The sequence below is a fragment of the Bos javanicus genome, chromosome 2 (assembly GCF_032452875.1).
Source record: "Bos javanicus breed banteng chromosome 2, ARS-OSU_banteng_1.0, whole genome shotgun sequence".
In the NCBI taxonomy this organism is placed as follows: domain Eukaryota; kingdom Metazoa; phylum Chordata; class Mammalia; order Artiodactyla; family Bovidae; genus Bos; species Bos javanicus.
This window is the reverse complement of record NC_083869.1, coordinates 86,690,277-86,702,294: the sequence shown is the minus strand read 5'-3', so window position 1 is coordinate 86,702,294 and position 12,018 is coordinate 86,690,277. Positions and strand designations below refer to the sequence as shown.

General features: G+C 38.6%; 1 protein-coding gene across 5 annotated transcripts in view; it reads right to left on the bottom strand.

The window, feature by feature from the left end:
* The window catches only part of PLCL1 (phospholipase C like 1 (inactive)), a 366,630-nt gene that overhangs the window by 46,957 nt on the left and 307,655 nt on the right, over positions 1–12,018 (bottom strand). For all 5 annotated transcript variants that reach the window (XM_061380875.1, XM_061380893.1, XM_061380898.1 and 2 more), the window contains 2 exons: positions 3,501–3,576; positions 986–1,095 (listed from right to left, as the gene is read on the bottom strand). In XM_061380875.1, coding sequence (XP_061236859.1) covers positions 986–1,095; positions 3,501–3,576 — 186 coding nt within the window. The remainder of the gene's footprint in view (positions 1–985; positions 1,096–3,500; positions 3,577–12,018) is intronic.

Below are 12,018 nucleotides of genomic sequence, written 5' to 3'. Positions count from 1 at the left end.
CACAGCAGAGAGCTCAATACATAATACGAGCTTACCAAATATTTGTGGGATTAATTTTTAATAAGCATTTGTGATATGTATTATGATTCATTTAGCACATTCACATAAATACGTGTAGTATCTCTCTGTAGACCAGGCTCTGGTCTGGAACTACATTGCATGAGTTCAGACTCCAGCACCACCATTCACTAGCTGAGTGATCTTGGGTAATAGACATAAGTTTTCAATGCCTTGGTTTTCTCACTTGTAAAATGAGAATAATAACAGTATTGGGTTAATGGAAGTATTACAATGTTAATTCATATAAACCTTATAAAACAGTGCCTGGCTCACGAGTGTTATTTAAATGTCAGTAATTATTAATTTTGCTTGTAGCTGTTTTTCTCCATCACAATGTTAAGAATAAATCATTCCAACTGCGTAAATCACTTTTCCATTCATGTAACAAAATATGAAAAGTGATGTCTTTACATCAAAGTCCTAAAATTAATTTTCAGCAGAGCAAATCGTAATCTCAAAAAGCTGACTTCCAAAATTTCTGCAAAAATAAACCTATTTATAGAGACTGTCCCTATAATAAAATAATCCTAAATGGCTCCAAATCGTCTGTAGTTTAAGGCTTTCCCAAATAACTTGTGTTGGATCCTTCTCCAGTAACATTTTGTTATTCCTTCCACAAACAAGAATAGCCATACTGACTTGAGTAGACGTATGAGTAAGCCACACACACACACACACACACACTCACCCCAGGTAATGGAATTAGGTCTTGCTGTCTTCTGCCTCCACCACAAAACTCATTGCCTTATTATGGACAGAAGTGCGTCAATCCGTGTATGCATCTCCCCATCTCTTAGAGTATGAATTAATTAGAGCAAGCTTTAGTAAAAACTTTAAGTCACTGTTTTCAACCACTGATGAGAAGCCCAATTAGAGAAATGAAGAGAAAAATAAAGACAAATGGGCACCTGAGTACTTCACTCACCTTCAATACTGTAATGTTCCAAGCAAAGCTCTCAGTTGCTTTGTTGAGTTTTCTCCCTTTCAAGCCTTCTTTTGCCCCCAGATTATGAAGCTCCTCATGGAACTCCATGCCTTTGAAAAGAGAACATAAGAGAATTCTCTGTATAAATTTCAGAAATTAAGGCATTTTATAGTGAAAATATTATCAGTAAAAATATAATTTCTCATTTCTGTCCTCTCATAATTTATAAATCCCCAAATTGAATTCTCTTCTCATTCTGTTCATCACCACCCAATGGCTATTCTTAAGGGAAAACTAAAAATAATCAATGCATTAGATTAAATTTTAAACAGCAAGAATACATAGACAAAGACATGAGAAGTTAAGAAGCAAATTTTTCCAACAGGTTGCATCCATCTTGCCTGTCTTCTGCTTGGTTTTTATATAAAATGGTGTAATGTGTGAATGGCTACCATATGTGAAGGATGCACATATCTTACTTTTTCTTATGAATCATCCATATGGCTTGACAGTAGGCCTGGAGCCTACAAACATAACAATGGTAATTACTAAATGTTGAGTAAAACTAAAAAGGTTTAAAAAAAATAGCATTCCTGGAAACACCCAAATGTTTCAGATTTGGGAATGGCCCTTGTTATTTACAGCTAAACCATTCTCCTGAGCTTGAATACTATGAAAAACATCACCATCATCTGTTTCTCTAGCCTTTGTCTTAGCACCTCAAAATTGGGAATCACACTTTTTTCTGGTAAGCTCATTCCATCTTTGGAAAGCTATGATTGATATCAAGCCAGTCTTTCTCCCTGGAACTTCTACCCCTTGGTTCTAGCTAGACTCAGCAACAAGGTCTAATCTCTGTTCCACAGTGCAGCCCTTTAAATATTTGAAGATATTGGATTAAAGTCTACCAGAACTTTCCCTTCTCCAGATTAAACATTCTAACATGTTTCAGCTTATTATAATGTCTCTCTTTAAGGATGACATCCAGGAACACTGTACTTAAAATAGGATTGAAGTAGCCCACATGAGGTAGGGTTTTACCACCACTTCCTTGTTCTACCGACTAGGTTTGTATTAATGCAGCTAAACCACATTAACTTGCCTGGTGTTAACATCATAAGCACAATACATAGTAAAAGCATGGCTGCAGAGGCTAGATCTATCCCCTGGCCCTACCACTGACAAGCTCCGTGAGCATGAATGAATCCCTGAAACTCTCTGCCATTCAGTCTCAGCGGTGCAATGGCACTAACAAAGAGTATTGACCTCATGGAATTGGGTGAAGATTAAATAAGTCTACAAATACAAAGCTCTCAAAGTAATGCCTGGTACATAGGAACACAATGTAAGTATTTGGTATTGTTATTATCTTCATGCTTCCTTTCAACAGAAACATTTAAGCTTCCAGATCAGTAGTGAAGAGCACCATTTTCAAATTTTGGTCTAGGTTCAAAGGTCACCTCTGCCATATGTTGATATGGTATTTGGGATAATTCATTCAATCTCTCAGAATCTAAAATGCCTTATCTGTAGATTGGACATAATGATGATTACCTTGCAGAATTGTTATGAGGACTAAATAACATAGCATGCTGCTGCTGCTGCTGCTAAGTCGCTTCAGTCGTATCCGATTCTGTGTGACCCCATGGACGGCAGCCCACCAGGCTCCCCAGTCCCTGTGATTCTCCAGGCAAGAACACTGGAGTGGGTTGCCATTTCCTTCTCCAATGTATGAAAGTGAAAGGTGAAAGTGAAGTCTCTCAGTCGTGTCTGACTCTTAGCGACCCCATGGACTGCAGCCCACCAGGCTCCTCCACCCATGGGATTTTCCAAGCAAGAGTATTGGAGTACTGGAGTGTTGCCTTCTCCAAAATAACATAGCATATGATGTATATACATATGATATATATGTTTAGTATGTATTTACTAAATATATATATCATATGCATATACATCAAGCAATTGTCAGTGTCACCTTCCTTATTATAATCACTAGTGTGTGTATAGATTAGGGAGAACATGGATCCAAGAGAGAGGAAAAGTACAGGGGCATGGATGAAGGTGAAAATAAACAAACAATGAGATGTAAGAGACATGGGACCCATCACACCCTTGAAGAAAGAACAGACCTAAAAGAGGACTAGTAAATGGGGCAAAAGCCTAGAAGGTTAACAGGATTATGGTTCAAATTGTAAAACTAAAGTGGTTCTTAAGAGGCAATGTAAAACCACAGTTTCCATATCAGTAGTAAACAAATGTGATAGGTTCCCAAATCACAACAGTAAGTTCAGAAACCCTCACCTCTCTAGATATCTTCAGATACCATCTCTACATACACACAGACAACCCACTTACTATCATCTAGATCTCTTCTGTACTAAACAAAGGCTTCAGTGCAACTCAAAGTATCATTAAACTATCACATAAAATCTTTTAATTTTAAGAGTAAAAAGTAAAGTCTGCAAGAATCATCATTATGCTTTCCAAGCAAAATAGGGGCAAGCGGGAAGATTACCTGCTTTTTGACACTGCACAATCTTTTCCTGGACCGTGTCTGCCATTTCTATGAGAAATCGGCTCTCTTGGATCATCTGTCACAAAACAAACATTAGAAGGTGTTTGTCAGGAATCCTTAAACTGGCACACTGTAAAGAGATATTCAAAAAGACCCACATGATACTGCCGGTAACGGGGCACCATGGAGTAACCATAGGAAATGAGAGAGGGAAGGATGATCTCTGTTCCAACCCCCATCCACTCTCACGTCATCTAGAGCCACTTACCTTATGGCTGCTCCAGTTATGTAACATGCCTGCACACCATGAGTGCCAAATCAACAACTGTTGAATACATGCATACACACTTTAAGTCCCAGGTCACATTCATGAACGCCTCCTCTTTTAATTCCCTCACCCCAAGTTACTGCAACATCAAGACTAACGGTACTGGGACAATAGTAATGAGAATTAGAACAAGTAATCACCCATTGATGAGCTTAAAAAACTACTGAATGTATCGGTGAAGTTGGAAACTTGGATCTGAGTGGCACAAGGATGGCAGAGGTCTGATCCTTCCTCGAGAAGGGCTACGGCTCCATTGGCAAGAATGCGCTGTGAGTCATAATCACCACTGATTCCACACAGCTTGTAGGCAACATTGAAATGGCGTCCCTGCCCTTCACATTTCGGCAGAAAGGAAAAAGACCAAGAGGTGATTAATATACTGAGTGAAGTAGGGGAAATAGGACAGCTGTTGGAGAGAAAGAGAAAAGAAAAATATGTATGTGAAGAAGGGGAAGAGAGAAATAGGTACAGAAGTTGTGATCAGAAACACAAGGAATTGGGACTCTTCTAAAGAAATAGCCAAAGAAAGGCACCAATAAGCAAATGAACACTCCCTGAATGTCCAGCCACTCTTCTATTCCTAATCAGTTCAGTTGAATTCAGTTCAGTCACTCAGTCCTGTCTGACTCTTTGAGACCCTGTGGATGGCAGCATCCCAGGCTTCCCTGTTCATCACCAACTCCTGAAGCTTGCTCAAATTCATGTCCATCAAGTGGATGATACCATCCATCTCATCCTCTGTTGTCCCCTTCTCCTCCCGCCTTCAATCTTTCCCAGCATCAGGGTCTTTTCCAATGAGTCAGTTCTTCACATCAGGTGGCCAAAGTATTGGAGTTTCAGCTTCAGCATCAGTCCTTCCAATGAATATCCAGGATTGATCTCCTTTAGGATTGACTGGTTTGATCTCCTTGCAGTCCAAGGGACTCTCAAAAGTCTTCTCCAACACCATAGTTCAAAAAGCATCAATTCTTCGGTGTTCAGCTTTCTTTATAGTCTAACTCTCACATCCATACATGACCACTAGAAAAACCACAGCTTTGACTAGACGGACCTTTGTCAGCAAGGTAATGTCTCTGCTGTCTAGGTTGGTCATAGCTTTTCTTCCAAGGAGTAAGTGTCTTTTAATTTCGTGGCTGCAGTCACCATCTGCAGTGATTTTGGAGCCCAAGAAAATAAAGTCTCTCACAGTTTCCACTGTTTCCCCATCTATTTGCCATGAAGTGATGGGACCAGATCCCATGATCTTAATTTTCTGAATGCTGAGTTTTAAGCCAACTTTTTCACTCTCCTCTTTCACTTTCATCAAGAGGCTCTTCAGTTCCTCTTCATTTCTACTCCTAATAAATGTCCCTTTTAATCTAGCTATTCCATGATTTCTCTGTCTGGCTCAATGATCTAAAGAGAGCTCAAGGCAGAATCCAAAGTGGACATAATAGGTCTTAAGACACATAATGAAATGTTGTTGAACAGATTGCAATTTTATACAATCACTTTCAAATATGAAGTGGTTTATTACTACAAATCTTCAAATGGAAAAGGATATTTGAATCACAAATGTTTAGTGCCTAACAACTCCACAAGAGTAAAATCATACCATTCATTCATTTAAAAAATATCTACTCAGCAGCTTTTATGTGTAAGCACTGTAGTAACTACAAGGGGTATGATACACTGAGGAGCAGAAACAGACACATTTCTATCTCCATGGGGCTCCATGGTCTAGTAGGGAAGTCTGCTCAAATGAATGAATGAAATATGATATGTAATTCATGCTAAGTCACTTCAGTCGTGTCAGACTCTGTGCGACCCCATAGATGGCAGCCCACCAGGCTCCTCCATCCCTGGGATTCTCCAGGCAAGAACACTGGAGTGGGTTGCCATTTCCTTCTCCAATGGATGAAAGTGAAAAGTGAAAGTGAAGTAGCTCATTCGTGTCTGACTCTTTGTGACCCCATGGACTGCAGCCTACCAGGCTCCTCCGTCCATGGGATTTTCCAGGCAAGAGTACTGGAGTGGGGTGCCATTGCCTTCTCCGATGTAATTCAATCAAACTTCAATTACTTATATTGCTGCATAAGATAATAGTCTGAAATGACTTGGGCTTCCCTGGTGGCTCAGAGGGTAAAGTGTCTGCCTATAATGCAGGAGACCCAGGTTTGATCCCTGGGTCGGGAAGATCCCCTGGAGAAGGGAATAGCAACCCACTCCAGTACTCTTGCCTGGAAAATCCCATGGACTGAGAAGCCTGGTAAGCTACAGTCCATGGGGTCACAAAGAGTTGGACATGAATGAGCTACTTCACTTTCACTTTTCACTTGAAGTGACTTATTTGGAGGGCTAAATTGACTATTAAAACCATAAACTAGACACTCAAGAAGGTCTAAGCTGCGTCAAACTTTTTAACTGCATTAACTCTTTTAACTGCCAAGAGGAAGTGGAATGCTTCTGAACAACAATTTATCAAATGGCTAAGAGTAGCCTAGTTTATAGCAGGTTACAAGTGAGTGAAACTCACCATCAAAGAAAAATTTAATATGAAGGCAATTTGATTTAGTCTTTTCTAAGCTTAGCATCTACACATGCAACATCAACTGAATTTTTAGGATTTTTCAAAGTTATCAGATGTTCCAATTAGTTAAATAGCATCCAAAGTGTTTTCATGAAATTCAAGCAAGGCAAACATTCATAAAGAGAAAAGTACATTCAGTTGACTTTACCGTGAGCAAGACCTAATATACTCTACATTTTTAGAATCATTTTAAGGCTAAAAGAATCTTAACTATCAGGACCATTCCCTTAATTTTGTGAAAAAAGGAAACTAAGGGCTTATAATAATTAAGATTCTCATCTAAAAAAATAGAACTAATTAATGATTAAACTGGAATTAAAATTTCAGACTCCCTCTGATTTGTCTGGCCTTCACACATGCCACGTTTTGAACCTGAAATGTAGCTTTCCAAAGTTATCAGATTCAGCCCATCAGTAAAAACATGAGGCCATGCCCATAACTGAACTACTGCAACCATGTTCAAATGTTTCCTTTTAAAGAAACACTTCAAAAGGGACAAGATTGGTAATTTCCTTTGACAAAATCTTGACTGACATTCATTTCTCTTGGTTTTGCTCTCAGTGGAAAATATATTCTCTGACTAAACGAAAAAGAAACTCTTTATTGGCATGTGGCCGGTTTTCTTCACAGTACTGTACTGCAAGTAAGTATCTCCTCAGTGTTGAGTACAAAAAGACTATACTTCCTACCTCCAAAGATGTCACAGCCTCTTTGTGACAACCTGAGAAGGAAGTGCCCTCTCTGCCAAGGCTAACTCTTCCAACCCCGACTTCCAATCTCACCTTTCCCTGCTTCTTTCAGGAATTCATTCCTAACGAATCATTTTTTCATCTACAATTTCTGCTCCTTCCCTGGCTTTTCCCTTTTCCATACAGTATCTCCTATCTTAAAGTAAGCAAGTAAAATCAGTAACAAAATACTCGATTGGCCTTTGAGTGTTTGTCCTCGTCAACCTTTCCTTAAAAAACTATCCCAATGCTTTGACTCTTGACTGCAAAGATTCCATTGAGACCCCCAAAGTGTCGTCTCATCACAGAGTACCCCTTGGCCTATCCCCAGATCTCATTCTTGTCAGTTCAACAGTTGACACCACTTTATTACCCTACAGGCTTCCCTTGTAGCTCAGTCGGTAATGAATCTGTCTGCAGTGCAGGAGACCTGGGTTTGATCCCTGGGTTGGGGATCCATTTATGTATCTATCCATTTACATCACCTTTTCCTTATCTTACTTGTGATACTGATTTCTTCTACATATTAATTACCCACACATGTAGACAATATGCATTTTATTTATTATTGATCACTTCAAACTTATGATTGTATTTTTTGAAATATAATCTCTTTTGGTCTCTAGTCTTTTTCCTAGGTTCTCCATTTTTCTATAATCTTACATGTTCTTAATTCTCTTTTAAATTGAGTACTGAAAAATAAAGTTTTTAGTAGGATTATACCTATAGAAAATGTAATACTCAAGTATCAGAAAATAAATCTTAAAACTATATTACTTGTTTGAGGCAAAATAAATTCAGGACCAAAACATACAATAAACCCTATGATCCAAGTTCTCTTCAAAATCTCCCAAGTAAATATTTGTTAATCCCATAGTATAAGAAATTTGTTTTTCCCACATGGGAAATAGATGGGGAAACAATGGAAACAGTGTCAGACTTTATTTTGGGGGGCTCCAAAATCACTGCAGATGGTGATTGCAGCCATGAAATTAAAAGACGCTTACTCCTTGGAAGGAACGTTATGACCAACCTAGATAGCATATTCAAAAGCAGAGACATTACTTTGCCAACAAAGGTCTGTCTAGTCAAGGCTATGGTTTTTCCAGTGGTCATGTATGGATGTGAGAGTTGGACTATAAAGAAAGCTGAGCACCGAAGAATTGATGCTTTTGAACTGTGGTGTTGGAGAAGACTCTTGAGAGTCCCTTGAACTGCAAGGAGATCCAACCAGTCCATCCTAAAGGAGATCAGTCCTGGGTATTCATTGGAAGGACTGATGCTGAAGCTGAAACTCCAGTACTTTGGCCACCTCATGCGAAGAGTTGACTCATTGGAAAAGACCCTGATGCTGGGAGGGATTGGTGGCAGAGTAGAAGGGGATGGCAGAGGATGAGATGGCTGGATGGCATCACCGACTCGATGGACATGAGTTTGGGTAAACTCCGGGAGTTGGTGATAGACAGGGAGGCCTGGCATGCTGCAGTTCATGGGGTCACAAAGTCGGACATGACTGGGCGACTGAACTGAACTGAACTGAATAGTAGTAGTAGTAGTTGCTCAGTCATATCCGACTCTTTGAGACCCCACAGACCCCGCCAGTCTCCTCTGTCCATGGGATTTTCCGGGCAAGAATACTGGAGTGGATTGCCATTCCCTTCTCCAGAGGATCTTCCTGATCCAGGAATAGAACCGTGGTCTCCTGCATTGCAGGAGAACTCTTAACCCTTTGAGCTACAGGGAAGACCTGAATAGATCACTTCATAAAGAGATAGTCAAGTGTGATTTAACCTTCAACATAGAAGAGTATCCCTGAGGATAATTTGAAAGACTCTAGTCATAAAAGTCAGAACTTTTACTCTAAAACACCTTGTTATTAATATTCTCAGAACTTAAAATCATTGTTTATACAAACTTCTTTATAAAAGCATTTTGATCCTCTTTTCTAAGATAACAGCTTCCATTGTATTTATAAAAATTATTTTATTCTGTTTTCTGCAGTCAACTTTCAATTATTAGCAGTTGTAGAGAAAACAAATAAAACTAGATAACTGAAATGTACCAACAAAGCCAAACAATACTTAAATCAACAATTTCAAACCTTTCCCCCCAGCTTAGATAAGTAATTGATGTAAGTTGTGAGAAAGGAAAAATGGTTGACTTGAGTTTCATCTCCTTCCTATGTCTCTACAGATCCTGATGGAAATGAAATACAAAGCCAAGGAGTGAAGGTGAGATGCATGTCCTCAGATAATCCCCCAGCAGGGCAGTAGGTAGACTTAGACAGCCAAAGCTGGGTTGAACTCAGATAGAATCTGGCAGCAGCCTGATTTACATATCTGATGTCTCAGCCTCAGCTCCCAGTTGCCTTTGCCGTTGGAGTGATACAAAGGGCTTTTCTTTGGTTCTGTTACATGAATATCTCCAAAAAGGTCTTAATTCCTTGCCATGGCTTTCAATCTAAAAGAACAGAGGACTTACCCAGATAAAGGTTGGTGTCACTTTAAGCATTACACGTGACCTGAACAGGGGTGTGTAAAGTTGTCAGTTAAGATCAAAATCATTTATTTAAAACAAAAACTTTACTGAAGGGGACAGTAACGCTTTTACTCAAAGATGGATTAAATTGTCTAATCTGTGTGAAAAAAACTGTCTTCCCAGCTCAGTAGGGATTTGACTAATTGCCTAGGATCACTGCAGAGTCATTAAATGTAACTATTTAATGGTACTGGAAAGATGAGATTTCATCAAAATATTACTCATAACCGTCCATAGATTACAATTTTATCCTGAATTACATCTACATTCTTAGAACCACAGAAGTTTATATCTAGAAGTAACCTTAATGACCATCTATCACGGACAACCCCATTTCACAGATAAAAAAATTCAGTCCCAAACTAACTTGCCTTAAGCCATACTGCTAGTTGGTAAAAAACTTTACACTAGAACTCTAGCATTTCTGAGGTGTAGACCTTATAAACTGTTCTGCAATGCTAATATTATATTAGAGTGTAGAATTTCTACTGCAAAGGCAAGTTGGTGATTAGCATTTTATAAATTAGAATTCACCAAGCAAAGGAACATGAAAATACCTTTTTTCTACGACTGCTTCCCCCTTTAAGTCAAGCAGCACACATGAACCGATATAGATATTCTTCCTATGAAATCTAGGAAGAAATATACTTACTTGTGTCCATTGTTTTTTCAGGAAGGAGTTATCAAATTTGAAAAGGCAATCGCTTAAGAATATGTGAATCTATAAAAAGCCAATCTGTTCTCTAGACCTTCTAAGAAGACCAAAATAATCTATCTCTTATCCTCTTTCTAATCAAAACACTGGGCTTTAGTTTTTAGTTCAATAGTGGCTCATCTATTCAGATTGTTTAAAATAAGACTTGAATTTTATTAAAGTTGGTACACTTTAATATCTGATTGTTGTTACACATACATTTGCTAACTAGAATTAATATAATTTTCTTTAATTTTTAATTTACTTAAACATTTAAAATCAGATGGATAAAAAGCACTCTTGATAGATGGGCATCTTTTGGTTTTAAGCAAATTCAATATTATAAGACTGCTAATTTTCAGTGATACAGGAACACATCTAACATTTACCAGCTTACTGGAAGTCTACTGCCTTTGGTGTATGTGATGAAGTTAGTATTCTCTGTCCTGGAGCCAGCTCTGAATGATGTTTCCTAGTCTGAATTACAATGGAACAGGAAAGGGGAACTCACACAGAGCAGGTCAAAGGACCTCTGTCTCCACATTCATGGTAGCAACAGAATCTATCAATACCACATGAGCAGCTTTCTGCATAAATGGATAATTTTACCTTTTCTTTTCTCTAGTTGTTCTGATTCTAAGATATAATTGTCAGCTATACCTTGAGTAATCATTAGAAATGTTTGTTTTTATATCACTATGATTAAAATTTACTTCATTCATACTATTTTCTAGTGACTAAACCATTCTATAGGAGATCAGTCCTGGGTGTTCATTGGAAGGTCTGATGCTAAAGGTGAAACTCCAGTTCTTCGGCCACCTTATGTGAAAAGTTGACTCATTGGAAAAGACTCTGATGCTGGGAGGGATTGGGGGCAAGAGGAGAAGGGGACGACAGAGGATGAGATGGCTGGAAGGCATCACCGACTCGATGGACGTGAGTTTGCATGAATTCCGGGAGTTGGTGATGGACAAGGAGGCCATGAATGGCATGCTGCGATTCATGGGGTGGCAAAGAGTCGGACCTGATTGAGAGACTGAACTGAACTGAACTGAAACTTCATGAACCTTCTCCAGAATTTTTCAGACCAATTTGACAGTCTTACACTCTCTTAAATTACAACTGTTGCAAGAACTTGAGTATTCAGGAATGCAAAGCAAATCCCGAGGATTCACGCACAATATTTCACAAAGAAGCTCCCCAAAATACTTGCTTATTGATACATCTCTGATACCCTGTGTTCTTGGGACCCTTGTACCAAGTGAAAATGCTGCTAACCCTCATATGCTGACAATTCCCACAATATATATAGAAAATGTATAGAAAACATTGCCACACCCAAGAGTAAGCAGCTTCAACGCACTGACTACACATTTTGTTTTTAAATAACCAGCTCTGGTTAAATACATGCCAATGGGTTTTTTTTTTTTTTTTCCTGGGTTTCATTACTACACAACCCAATATGCTTTTTAAAATGCAAACTAATATAAAGTTCTATACAAACTTCACAACAAGAGAGAGCAATGGATGGAGAATACTTTTGACTTAATTTCAATTTAAATTGATTTCAATAACTAAAACTAAAGCTGCATCGGAGGGCTGTTGACATACTTACAACTTTTTCCCATTCTTCAGCTCAACGTATACTGATAATACTGAGA